Here is a 14,829-nt window from a genome sequence, read left to right as displayed (position 1 = left end):
AAAAATGATATTTTCATTGATATTTTGATAGAGAGTAGAAGGGACATTAAAAGAATTAATTCTTCCAATCACAAACATGAGAAGCCTGTATATTTTTAATGTCTTCTTACATGTATTTTATCAGTGTCTTGTAACTATTATTGAATATTACATGCCTTTGATTGATTGGAATTAGCCCTGGCAGGTGTTCATTGCACCTTCCAGTGTCTACCCATCTCTTGGACTTAAGAGATGAAATGCCTGATCAGGCTCTTTCTGTGTTACAATACTAATCCTTTAATGAACATTTAGCACATTTAAGTCACAGTCAATCTGGGTTAGTGTCGACACCCTGGTTGGGAGAATTGACAGAGAGTTTATCTAGAAAGAATTTGGTATTTAGTAATTATTTAGTAAACCTTTCATAATACAAGTTTGACTTTGAAAGATGGACTTAAAAGTATCGTGCTGTACATATTACAGATGCTAGGAAAAGTCACACAATAGAGCACCCCCCAGGACTCACATCTCTTCCAATCAGGTCTTCCTGGTTTTCCACAATTCCCCAGGGGGCGATACCTATGGTACATATCTTCCCTCGAGATTTAGATGCATGGTCTTTCAAGGCATCTCCGACATGACGAATGACACCTAAGAGCAGAGAAAGGGGGAGGATTAACTTTGTTAAGGTCAGTGAACTTTCTATCATTCTGCAGAAAATTAATGAATGTCTTTAACTTTGGGGAGAAATGTTAGATATAGAATTTTGACACACTTCTATTAAAAACTACACATGTAGAAGATACTCCATAAGATTGGTTATAATGCAGATATATTTCTCAATACAAACTTAAACAATCCATTCCTTCAACTCCTGTATACACTACCTATAAAGAATAGCTAGTAGCTATATAGACTAAATGTAATTATTTAGTGAATGCTTTGCTTGTAAGCATAGTGATTTATTAATATCTTGAATCCTTGGAATAAAAAACCACAAATGTTAATTGATTCTACAGTCTGTGAAGGGATTAGGGTCATTTCAACACTTATTTACCTAAGATTTTATTAACCTCAGTTTCCTCTTCCTATTTATGTCACATAATGCGAAATGCCTAGTAACAATGCTATCTTACTTGCTGGCACGTTTATGCTAAAATGTGTAAGTACACCTTTAATAGTCATCATTTTATTTGTTGCCTTTTCTGTTAATGATTGTCTCACAGTTAAAAGCAAGGAAATTCAGATTACAGCAGTAGGGGACCCGATCTTGACTTTAAGAAACCATTTTAAAAATGTCCAATCTTTTAGCTTCCTCCTTGGGCAATCATTTCTATACATGACTTGTAAGGTACATTTTTAAATAATTTACACTTATCAACATTCTCCTCATTCCCCAAGACATACCTATCCCCAGTGGCATCCCTTCTACGAACTTTAACTTGGATGTGATTCCTTGCACATACAGTAGCTTGGGTGTTTCCAACAGCTCCACATTTTACTGCCACATCTTCCAGTGATGCATAACAGAATGTGACGCGTGTCTTCTGACAGGAGTACTGGGTGTTTAGTGTGTTACTCAACTGTGGGCCCCAAGGGACAGTCTAACTCCAAATAAGGGCTCAGAAGCCATGCATTGGACAGAAGAACTCACCAAGCAGTCTCACCATGGAGACATGTTTCAATAACTCAATTGTTAAATAGACCCGAGATCAAATCCATGTCTTGAGCACTAATCACAGTGTGCTGTGCTGGGAGCCTGGAGAGGTGCCCGTTTCACTTGTTACCTTGTCGATGTATCATCTAAGTGAAAATATTGCTGAATGCAACTTTCAGACAAAAATAAGTAAATCCATAAATATTCATATTAATATGCAAAACATATCAGGACTGGGTTGGACAAGACATTTAACTGTATGTTATGCCTCTCTGCCACAATTTTCTCTACGTGCTACCAGCGTTAATAGCCATCATTAAAGTCTCATACTCTGAAGCAGAGATGAGCTGTTTGGTTTATAGTATTTAGGATGTAAATTATTTTTTTTTCTGCTTTTGAATGCATTTTATAAGAAGAAAAACAAGTAATAATCCAACTTTCCAAATATAGAAACTCAGTTAGAAGTCTTTTTGAGCCTTGCATTGGATGGGTCTCTCTACATCAGAAAGCAAAACAAGACTAGACGCAATTACAAGCAAATGCTTTCTACTTAGTGAAGAGGAAAATGTGTACCCTAAAATCCAAAGTGTCACTAGAATTTCTCTTTACAGGATCAGCAGTAAGAGCTAACTGTGCAGGTTAGCCGAAGATGTTGTCAGCTGATGGACTGGGTTAGGATTTTATAACACAGCTCTGGACATGGACCATCCACACAGACCACTGCTACATCATGCTTGTGTGGCTGTGTGCTCACTGCTCACAAGTTCTAGCTATGTAGGTTTTTACAGTTTTCACATCATCTAAGCTAAAACTCAACTATTCTTTAATGAGGAGAAGATGTTAGTTAGACTAGAGTTATACTCAGGGTGTCCCACTAGCTTCAGATGTGCCCATGTGTACAGACTCTGAGCCTTCTGACAAATTTTCATTAGCTTATAGACCAGGCTGTTCTCAAAACTCACAGTGATCCACCTACCTGTGCCTGCTGAGTTCCGGCATTAAGGCCATGAGCCACTTCACCTGGCATTGGTGTACTTTTTATAAGAATTTCTGGCTCGGGGTAACAAAGTTTACTCCATTATCTGTTGACTACTAATCATGTTCTACAGAGAAGAACCTAACTGTAAGTAGTTATTAGAATTGATTTGATAATTATGCTCCTATCACAATATGAAAATTTATATGGCTGTCAGGAAAAGATATTTGGAATCCATGAAGGATTGGGATTAATCATCTCCTGGTGTGGAATGTTTTAAGAAACATTTAACATTATAAACCCACATGGATCCTAATCACATGGGTGTTCAGTGATTAAGAACATGTATTGCTCTTGCAGAGGATCTGAGTTTGGATTACAACTGCCTGTAACTCCAGATCCAAGAAGGATCTAATGGTTCTGGCTGCTTAGAGCCCTACACTCATGTGCACAAACTCAGATACACATGCATAAGTATAATTAAAAATACAATATTTTGAATAAGCATATAACCTTATAATTCAAACTTCTGATAGAAATGGTATTTTTTTTTTTTTTAAAAAAAGTAGGGCTGGAAACGTGCCCAATGAATAAAGCAACTATACAAGTATAAGGACCTGAGTTTGAATCACCAGAACCCATGTAAAAGCCAGGTACAGTAGTAGTAGTGTGAACATCTGTAGCATGTCTATAGAGATGAAGCAGAGAATGGAGAGTCCCTGTAGCCTGTGTATACAGGAACAAACAACAGAGAAATTCTTCCTCAACAAGGTGAAAGACAGGGACTGACACCCAAGGTTGTCTGCCTATGTGTAGTAGTCATGCCATGTATTAGCTATGGCATGTACAGTCTCTCTCTCTCTCTCTCTCTCTCTCTCTCTCTCTCTCTCTCTCTCTCTCTCTCTCTTTCTCTGTTCCTCCCTCTTCCCTCCCTCCCTTTAAAAAAGTTAGAAATTGCCTAAATAAAAAGGGCAGACATTTCAATTTAAAACAAAAAGATTTCAGTTTAAAGCAAGAAGTTATCTTTTAAAAAGTTAGTGTATACTATTAAAAACATCCTGTGAATTTCTCTTAGTCATTCATACAAATTCTGCAAGTCATTAAATAGTAAAGCCATTCCTCATATGCAGTTCTTTTTAGTTGAAACACATCTGTATAGTTCTCACAAAGGCAAAGGAAGGAGAAGAAGCAGTAAGAAGAAGTTGGTGAGCAGGTGAGGTAGAGAAATACGGATATTTTTAACTTGAAGCAAAACTATTCTGGACACATTGTGGTTGCAGCTGCCTTTCTCCATTCTACTCTGATTACCTGTGTTGACCCCTCCAGTGAAGATCCATGCTCCAGTTGTCATGGCTGCTTTGATGAGCCCTTTCCCAAAGACTTGCTTGAGTTTTGGCTGGAGTTCAAAGTTCTGCAGCCCTCCGTGCACAGAGATGAGAAGTTTGGGAAGCTCCAGTTGCCATTCCTTGGTCATCAGGTGTAGCAAGAGATCAGGTTTCGTATCAAAAGATACTCGGACATACTAGAATAAAGATGGAGAATGAGGGAGATGGGCAGAGCTGTCTGAGGCGGCTTGACACTGTTACAGTTATATGTGTTCCTACTTGAAGAAAATGTCTCACATGAAATCAGACAGTGTAAGGAGAAGGGTTCATTTTCTTTACCAAAAGAGGCTTGAGGAGACAAAAGGGTTCCATTTTTAGAGATTTTGTCTAAAATCTGAGTTATTGGCAATTTGGAAATTACTGTATTAAATGTATTAAACACAACTTTTCTGGTGAGCTCTTTGCCTAAGTCAAATCATGTTGATATTTTACCATTGTTTATATTTGTACAATAATTTGGTTATTCCTAATATTTTCAACATGGTCAATCCCTTTAAATAAACTAGATGTAGATATAACTATGTCTCTGTGGTTTTGTGATCTTGCTGTTCTTTGAGGTTTCAGAAGACTCTAAAGTTCTGCATAATACAAAGAAAAATTTTAAATCAGGTAATGCAGGTCATATCTAGTTGTAAATGTACTTAAATAGTCTGTAGCCTACTTACCACCTATGTAATATCTATCTATCTATCTATCTATCTATCTATCTATCTATCTACCATCTATCTATCTATCTATCTCTATCATCTATCTATTATCTATCTGTCATCTATCATCTATGTATCAATCATCTATCTATCTATCTATCTATCTATCTATCTATCTATCTATCTATCATCTATCTCATCAGCCAATTATCTATCTTTATTTATCTAATTTTTAAGAGAAACTATGTAGCTATGGTTGGCCTGGAACATTTTATTCAGAACAGGGTGTCTACAGACTCACAGTGATCCTTCTGGCTCTCTCTCTGCCTTCTCAGTACTGAGACTAGAAGTGTGTGGCACCACACCCAGCTCAAATGCTTTATCTTAAAAAGACAGGTGACAGAAGACATGCCAGATATTCTATAGTTAAAAATTAAAATATATAGCAGCAATCAAAGTTTATCTAGATTCAATAGCAAGTTCAATATATGAAGAAGTATACATAACAAAGGCTATAAATACAATGACCATATACACAGACACACAATTTTTAGTTCAACTACATACTTATTATACTAGGCAATGGTAGAAAATCTTTTGAAATATACTATTGACTTGGCATGAAATGCAGGGATATTTAATTTCTAAAGAAAATCTGCTTGGGGGCACAGAGCAGGGCAGGATCTGAGAAGCTCTCCCAAACCATGCAGCCCTTGAACATCTGACCTGATGACTTTCTGCAGTATGGGGGAGCCCCACAGAAGCTGGCATACATCAAAGTACTCCCCTATAAAATGTTAGGAGGGAAAACTAAGAAACTATATAAAAGAAGGCTTCAGGGAAACTTGCTTGCCTCAACCAAGGAGGGCTGGGGTAGGCTCTTGGAAGAGTAAAAAAGAATTCCATTCCATTATGTCTAAACACAAGCAGGTCCCTACACAGGTTTGCCATTGGTCCTCTTAGTGTGGTTTGAGACCTAGAAAGTGGGTTTGTGACCTAGAAATGTCAATTATTTTGGTTGAGTGATGGCTCCAGATAAGAGGCAGAAGAAAACACAGACCCTCTGTGAATAAGTGTGTAATAAATCTAGATTGGAAATAATTCCCATGGGAACAGATAGCTGAGCAAACCGTCCAAGACAGTGAGATGGCCATAGACCACAAAACTGACACATTCAGCATCTTATATGTGGGTATCAAAAGTGGGTGAAAAGAATAGCCAATTTTTACAAATGCCAACACTGAGTTTCCCTCTTGACAGTTTTCACTGAAGTGACATCGAAGCTTATACTATCCACAGTGACAATCTCAAACACAAGGTGGGATATAACTAATTAGTGACTACACATTAAATACAAAACCACATTGGCTGCACGTATATAAATCAACAACCATGCCTAATTTATAGTGCAAAGGGATAGAAGTAAAGCATCATGCAATAAACTAGCAATCAAAATTATAATGTTCTTAGTTGTATTTTACATGGGGCTATATCTCAGTTAGTAGTGTTTGCCTTATGTTCTTGGTTTAATTCTAATGCACCACACAGGGTGTGATGACGCATGCCTGTAATCCCAACATTTGAGGGGTTGAGGCTGATGCATCAGAAGTTTGGCACATCATGAATTACATGAATTCTATCTCAAAAATGTAAATAACAAGAAAAAAAATATGGTGGGTCCTTGAGACGGCTCATCGGGTAAAGGAACTTTCTTGATACCAAGACTGAGGACCTGAGTTCAGTCCCCAGGGCCACATGGTAGACAGGTGTCAATTCTCATGAGTTTTCTCTGACCACCTCTGTATGCTCATTACAGCCCCCACACATGCACGTGTGTATGCATGTATACACACAGAACATTAACATAAGATCAATTAAAGTTATAAAAAATGTTGCCTGGGAGAGAAAAGAATTGATTAATGAGGCTTGTGGCTCATTACTGTAATTAGGACTTGAAAGATGGAGGCAGGAACATCAAGAGTTCAAAGGCTAGCCTTGGATACACAGTGAATTTGAGGATAGCCTGGACTTAATGAAATCCTGTTTCAAAAAACAAAATTTCCAAATTATTCGCTACCTTTGGAAATGAGTTACATTTAAGTGTATTCTTTGTGTGTGTGGTGTACGTGTACATATTTATTTGTGTCTGCACAAGTGCATGCAAGTGTGGACCATAAGTCAATTTTGAATGTCTTTCTCAACTGAGTATCTTTTTTATTTATTTTATACATTCATCAAAGTATTTTGTGTGTATGTGCATATGTGCATATGTCTATATGTTTGTATATGTATATGTGTGTATGTGTGTACATGTGCATGTGCGTGTGCATGTGTGTGTGTGCGTGTGCGTGTGCGTGTGCGTGTGCGTGTGCGTGTGCGTGTGTGTGTGTGTGTGTGTGTGTGTGTGTGTCACAGTACAGGTTTGGAAACTAGAGGACAGCTTGGCATGTAGGTTCTCTCCTCCCACCATGTGGATCCCAGGTATTCAATTCAGGTCGTCAGATTTGCTGGCAAGTGCTTTTACCTGCTGAATCATTTTGCCAGCCCTTTAGTCCAGATCTCTCTCAAGACCTCTCTTGGAGCTCACTGGTCTGGCTATACTGGCTGGCCAGTAAGCCCATGCCATCCCTTTGTCTCTACCTTTCCAGTGCTGGGATTACTGGTGTATGCTATTCCAGGCTTGTTACGTGGGTACTATTGAATTTGGGTTTTCATATTTGTGTGGCTTAACCCTTCACCAATGGAAACGACTCCCTAAGCCCCGTAGTTCAATATTTTTCAGGTAAGTACCAAGGTCCACATGCATATTGACTGACTCACATGCTATTTTCAGTCAACTCTTAAATAATCCTCTAAAATAATGACAAAGGCACAGCACAGAAAATACACACAGCAGTAAAATAGCCAGTTATTAAGTATTACCTGTGACATATGACAGCAGATTCTATGCCTTTTTAAAATTGGCCAGGTAGTGTAACATAGTACATATATGAACAGGGTACTGCTCCCTCATGCTACTAAGTGGTAGGAATCTTTAGGCTCCATTGTGCATACATGTGGTTCGCTGGTGGCTAAAAGGTCACTTGTGGGGCCTGACTTCTGCTCTCCAGATAGATACGTGTGTGCTAAGTGCTTTGTGTGGTCCATCTCATATTTTGTCAACATCTGCATTGGAGACAGAAAGGACCCATAACATTCCCAAGTTCATGCTGCTAGTGGGGTGGTCATGAGAGGCTCTGTACTCCAGCTGTGACTCTACAGCCTTCTCTTGACCTCAAAGACATAGCGTCCTCTTTCTTCTTCTCCTTTTCCTTTATATAAACCAACTAGTCTCCAGAGTCCCAAGGAGGCATTTCTCAAAATGGTGTTTTTCACCAGACCCAGACTTTGTTCCTTCTGCTGTGGTGTTAGCATTGTATTCACTTCAAGAATGTCAGTCTGGGTTCTGGTCGAGCCTCCAGGCTTCTCTGGCCCTCAGATCCCCATGAGACATCCACAGATCAATGGGCTGACTTCTTCCTGCAGTGTACTTTGATCACACTCTCTCTTAATTTAAATCATTACATCTTTTGTACACTCCTTATTCCTGCAAGTTTCCCCTTAAGTTGACCTCATCCCCTCTACTGACTGTTTTTCCCACTTTTCTGTGCATTTGGCTAATGCTGATCCCCAAGTCTTCCATGACACACTCTTCCCCATCACTCACGGAAACTATGCTCATCTTTCAAAAGCTTGCTTCAGTCCCAGTGACTGCCTGAGACTAAAAGCCCTTGCTGATCCAATGTGACTCGTAATGAAGCCCAGTGTGATAATTCTTTCTGGATGCTTCTTTTATGTGGTATTTCATCCCCTGTGTATAGGCCTTTGAGTTTGGTGCCTAGTTGAGCTGCCCTGGCATTTTGGTAAGCCTCTTCAGTATTTGCTATAAATAAAATAGGCACAGTATTAGGAGAGATAGTTACACAGTCATTGGACAATGAAGATCACCCGTTTCACCTCTTTTGTTTCCACCCCAAGAGAAGGAGTCACAGGGATATCACGTCTAGTTATCCACCAGTCATCTACTCCATTATTGCAGCCATATTGTTAAAGCCACAATGAACCCTGAAGGCTATAGATGGGCTTCTTAATCTTTAAATGTAAAAAAAAAAAAATCATATGATAGGTTATCCTATTCAGAGAAATGTAAGTTTCTGTACAGACCACACCCAACTATCATATATATCAGATGAAAATCACAGACATTCACTGCCTTGGCTTTTAAGTATTACCCATCATCTATAACTTTTTGTGCCCCTTTCCTGGAGAACAAAAGGCAATTATTTATGTAAATCAGTAAGCTACATTTTATCATTTTGGTTCTTTGTTTACCAAATTGAACACATGGTTTGGGAGGTAAAATTTTTATTTAATCATGGGCTAAACACTATTTTAACATTATCTAGAAACTTCAGTTAAATAGAGTTTAAATATTAAATTTAATAAGTTTAATGTTATATTCCTACATAGCATAATAGAAACCAGGCCTGCTGAGTCAGCAGCTTCACACTCATAGATAATTGTGCCTAGAGCAATTAATCAATTCCTATTAAATTGTTAATGTGATTTGAAATTAGGAGCTATTTGGGTTGTCATGATGAGTAATTAATTTGTTTTATTATTTTGGGGGGCAGGGAAGGTCCATGCAATGGAGTGTGGATAGAGGTGAGCAGGCAGCTTGTGAGAGTCAGTTCTCTCCTTTTATCATGTAAGTTTCAGGAATCAAAGTTGGGTCAGGTTTGGCTGCAAGCATCCTTATTCACTGAGCCACACCATCAATCTATGATAAGCAGTTTTGATGTCTATTATGTATTATGTAATTGCTAAGGGATCCTATTGCAAATAACAGGAAATCTCCCTAATGTACATTTCAAATGTGATTACCTAGGCATTGCTCTGGCTTGGTGCTTTGTCTAGAAGTTTCCAACTCACTTCACTATCAGATGCTGAGGGTATTGGTCACTTGAACAATGTAAATATTTGCCCTTTTGAATGAGACCAATCTGGACCACTGAATAGGATACTACAGGGACCAAACTGTGGAAGGTGTAAACGCCAAGAAGTTCCAGTAAGTGCAAAGTGGGCAAATATTACTTCCATTCAAGGTAGACAGAGCATGCCTGTAACTGGCCCAAGTTAGATGCTTTTCAAAAATTGTCTTTATTTTTCATTCTAGTTTGGTCGGGCATAGGAGACCTTGCCCTTCCCATTACTACAGGCCTTTATGTCCTCAGTTGCTCAAGAGAGAAGCTGAGACCAAGGGAGGTATGCATCTCTGTAATGACCTGACCCTTTTCATGCTGTTTGCTTTCCTGTCTGAAATTAGGGGCCCTGTGCATGGCAAGTGGGTGACTTTCGAAATGCTCTGTATAAGACAGAAGCTAGATTTGGTTGAAATCTAAATGATTGCATATGTACTTAAGTACTGTGAAGCTATGAATTCAGCATGATTTTTACATGAAGATGTACTTTAATTTCCAGACAACAAACTCGAAATTACATTTTGTAAATAGGAGATGAGAGCTGTTCCTTCAGATGAGTGGAAAGGATGCTGGTAATCAAATCTTTAGGGGTTCAGCCGTGCCTGGTCTTGGCCTTCCTTTGCCGGGTTTGTAGGGAATCCCTGATTTTCCTACTGAATTGGATACCTTGCCGTTGTTCCAAATGCTTCTGTTCACTTATCAATGCTACGGGGCTCACAGGGTGTCACCAGGCACAGGCTATTGCCAGGTTGCATTCTTTCCCTTCCATTAGATCTACAGGGGGCAAAGGCCGGAGGCTGAGAATGCAGCAATCACTACTCAGAGCAGCAGATGGAGATAGTTTCCTCAAACAAAGAAACGGACAAACAAACTCCTCAACCTTCCTCTTGGCTTTCTGGCTTGAGCTTGGCAGAGCCTTTGATTCTGTTAACTCATTGGTCAGCTCTTTAGCCTGAGATTTTTACGCATGGAACTTTGCCCAGCTATTTTAATGAAAAATGAAAATGGGCTGCGGTGCAATAAATCTGGCTATACTCTTGGAAATGGGTGCTGACAGATCCTCTCCTTTCACTCACTGCAGAGCCATCATTGTGTCTTACAAAGAACCACTTGCTACTTGGTAAGCAGTGTTTGTTCTCATGGACGGACCCACCATTGTGAAATCTGTTGTAAGAGTCCTGGCAGTGCCTTTCTTTCAAGCTCATACTGGGAAATATATTCCATTCTTTTCTCTGTTGAGAAATGTGACAAGCACCGTTTCATTTCCTAATTTTTGTAGCCACATGTAAAGGGGGTGCTTGTAATTAAAGCTGGAGCCAAGTACAGTATGTCACATCCGAGATAATTCTGCTGATAGCAGCCTTCCGAGCCCCACGGAGCTTTTTGCTTTGCATCCAGAACTGAATGCTTATGGTGGCTCAGTAGACAGAAAAATCTCACCAGAAAGAAAATATTTGGAATTGCATTTAATGCATTCAAACAAATTCATTCAAATGTCTAGTTTGATGGCCCTCAAAACTTTGGAAGTTAAAAAGTCTCATGAATTTTGCAGTTTCTCAGTATTAGCTATAAGGCATTTATTGGATTAATGTTGATAATGGCAAGCTTGATGTTAAAGTATTAGTATGTAATGTACTAAGCACATGCAGGGGGTCATGGAGTACAGTCTAGAATTTCTGTCAGAATTATTTAGCACAGCATTTTCTAGAAGCAAGGAAGTGGAATGGTTTTCTGGAAGAGGTTCAGCCTCTCCTACCTTATAGATCTATGATTAGAATAGAAAATATCAACCATATAGTCTACTTTAATTCTTAATTTCAGACAGACTGTCTGTTCCTGTTGCCAGCTCAGCAACCTTCAGACCACAAGGTGCACACCGGAAACCAATGGAGCATTTACAAGGTTTTTCCTTAGCTCTCTCAGGCTCTAGGAAGTTTGGTGTTAACCACAGTCCAGTGACTGGCTGTTCAGGTGTGTGAAGAGGAATCATTTAATCATTTCCTACTTGGTGTGTGTTGGTCAAGGATTCCCAGAACAAATTTGCAGAATGCAAAGAGAGATCATTTTGAAACGTCAAATTCAAACCTGGAAGCTCTCTAAGAGTGAGTGGGTACAAATGGTAAGCTAACAGGGGCAACCTCCCTACTCTGAGCTACCCTCCCCACAAAGCAACCACCCTACTGTGTGTTCACCTCCCCCCAAAGCCCAGAGAGCAAAGCTGTTTCCTTTGTGGGCTCATTAGAGCGTTCAGTGTCAAACAAGGGCTAGGGATAATTTTCTAAATTATATGAAAACTGTACTAGCTGACTCCACATGATCTAATAGGCAGAGTAAATGGCAGAGGAGAGGCGGAAGAGATTTATGTGGCTGGCTTGAGAGGTTTAACTGCATGCCCTTAATTAGGTTTAGTCTTACCTGGCCCACAAGCCAGCTCTAAATTAATTAGAAGAGATGATTTGTAAACAAGTAAGTCTATATTCTGCTCACTTTGTAAATCATGTGGGAGCCCACAATAGACAAAGAGTCTCCAAAAATCCTCACCGTATCTGCTGACAGAGCCATCTTGCTGTGGCCCTAAGGCAGTTTGTAAGTTAGGAAATGTCCCTATGAGCTGGTAGGATGCAATTTGGGAAGTGGAAGAAAGTTGGGCTTCTAATCCTCACTGTCAGCTTGGACTGGTTCCTTCCTGTGTCATAGTTTCTCTCTGCAAAGTGTTGGTTTTCTTGGGGCTGCTTAAGCTTGGACACCGAGTTCTGAACACCACAGTGCTCTCAAAAGAGCTTGGCAAATGATTCTAATAATTTTAAGACTTCTCTTCGCTCGAAGCTTTCAAGCTTAATTAACCTCATTAAATATTAGTGATTTAAAAATTCGGCTACAAAAATTATTAAACCCTTATTAAAAAAAGGTAGAAACACAACCGTCATTCGCTTGTAATCACCTCAAATAACTTCCAAATAAAACAGTGACTCATCTATTCTAGGCACACATGACAAAGAAAGTAGAGAGTGGAAAAAAGGATGTTAGGAGGCTGGGTTGAAGAACTTCCACTGGTAAAATATCTTACTTTCTTGGAGCTTCAGTTCACTCATCTATAAAGTAAGTAGAGGATGGAGATTAGTTTTCCAAGGCTGGTTACTCAGTGGAATAACTGTGGTATTTATATATCCAAAGATCTTTGGATACCCATGTTCTTTCCAAGGAAAAGACTCCAGATGTAAATCTTAGATAACAGCAATTTGTGATGGCCTTCTGATTATGATCCCTCAAGTGTCTTTGATGCTTAAAGGTCTGTGATTAACTGCATGTCCCCATATATGTGGTAGGACAGATACCTAGATATGGCTCTCAAGTAACTGGAGACATTTTAGTAATGAGTCTCTTCCTCATGCTGCCTGGCTCACTGTGTGCAGTCCACCTTGGCATTTGTAAAATGCTAGAGCTATATCCTGGGCTGCCTTCAAGGAAAACGTTAATGTTGTATCTTACCTTAATTTTTTTTTTTCCAAATAAAAGACAATCTTGCCCCTAGAGTGTTTTGATGACTTTACTGAAAATCTCTTCAAGGACTCCTTTCAGAAGCGAGGACCCAAAGGCACATTAAGTTTATTGGCCTGTCTAACTGTAGTTTTGGAGAATAATTAACCATACAGAGCTCTCATGAAGACTGGCTTCTTTTAAAGGCAATGGATGCCAAGTCCTTCTGTCCAAACTGCATGCTGGTTTGCTCCAGAGGTTGAGAAGCAAGGGAGGCTCAGGTTGGCAAGCATCCATTCCCCTGCCTCATAAAAGGAGGCCTCTGGCCTGACAGGACCACTTCTTTGTTTAGACAAGAGAAGCAGAGTAACTCCAGGGCAAGCTTTCAAAGTGCACAAGATGCTCGCTTGTTTCTGAATGAATGCTGGGGATTTCCACTCGATAAATACCCAGTAGTAATGAAAAGAAAAACTGGTCTTCATTAGGATAATTAGCTTTGGACAGAAAGAAAGGTTTGCCCTTAGAGTGACTGCCCTGAGACCACCTGGGGACACTCTAACCTCAGGGTCAGCATCGTAATATGTAGTATGTGGACAACACTCAGCAATGCTGAGAGGGTAGTGCTGGGGACCCATTTTCCAGGGTTCTTAACATTTGAGGATTGGAATATACCCTGGTGGGATGTACTTGCCAACCGACCATGCATGAGGTTCTGTTTGATTACAGCTCTAAAAATAATGTCTTGAATATATATGGGGGAATTGAAATCTGAAGGGACAGCAGAATATGTGGTCGCTCATTTATGATCATGACTGTTACTCACTAAAGAAATAGTTGAAGTATTTTGCTGAACACTTTGAAAGGCACATACATATAAACACATAGTGAGTTTTGCTCTCGGGTTTTTCGGGTGTCTTTCAAATTCACCAGACATTTTCAAGGGATGAAAAGACTTTCCTATAGAGGAAAGTTACACACCAGAAGAGCTCTTGGCTATGCTCATTCTGAAGTCATACAGCAGTAGCTGCTTAGCAACTGAAGTAGACAAAGACTAATGTTGGAAGGACCCCAGGTAATATGGCCCATTTTGATTTGCTGCTGGAGATGAGTGAGTGACTGCAGGGGCCAGACAGAGTATAAACATAAACTCACAAACCTCCAGGTTGCTTTCTGGATGGTGGCTGTCACTCATACAGTTTTCACAGAGCAGATGGTGGGCATGTGAATGCTGATGCCCCTATGGAAATGCTCTAATGGACCTTTAGGTTTCCAGGAAGTACAGAAAGCTATTTCCCTGACCTATCTCTATCATTTGCATATGTATAATTGAACACTAGATGTGTATCAAGTATCTTTCATCCTCACAAACTTTACCAGCTTTCTAGGTAGAATATTTGAGGTTCCTATAAATTAAATGGCTTAACAAAGACAGAGAGTGAGAATTTACCTAGTCCCGTGACTTCGAGAGCATATATCTATTTTGATCAATTACAGAGTTTCCCTCAGAAGAAAACTTCTGTTAATTTTAGTATCAGGCACCATTCAAAGCTCTTAACACACAGAAGTATTGTTAATTCCTAAGACAGTCTTCTGAAGTAGAAGTTACTATTCTCAAGGAAAATAAGGCACTAGGCTTAATTTGGCCAGTCACCCAATCATCAAGTGACAGCACCAGGGTCTGAATAAA

General features: G+C 39.5%; 1 protein-coding gene across 18 annotated transcripts in view; it reads right to left on the bottom strand.

The window, feature by feature from the left end:
- Positions 1-14,829, bottom strand: part of Trpm3 (transient receptor potential cation channel subfamily M member 3) — a 514,024-nt gene that overhangs the window by 252,208 nt on the left and 246,987 nt on the right. For all 18 annotated transcript variants that reach the window (XM_076918422.1, XM_076918425.1, XM_076918437.1 and 15 more), the window contains exons 4-5: positions 3,921-4,134; positions 506-630 (exon numbers count right to left, since the gene is read on the bottom strand). In XM_076918422.1, the coding sequence (XP_076774537.1) occupies positions 506-630; positions 3,921-4,134 (339 nt within the window). The remainder of the gene's footprint in view (positions 1-505; positions 631-3,920; positions 4,135-14,829) is intronic.

Source organism: Arvicanthis niloticus, chromosome 1, assembly GCF_011762505.2.
Source record: "Arvicanthis niloticus isolate mArvNil1 chromosome 1, mArvNil1.pat.X, whole genome shotgun sequence".
Taxonomy (NCBI): Eukaryota; Metazoa; Chordata; class Mammalia; order Rodentia; family Muridae; genus Arvicanthis; species Arvicanthis niloticus.
The sequence above is the reverse complement of the archived record's forward strand: the minus strand, read 5'-3'. Positions and strand labels throughout refer to the sequence as shown.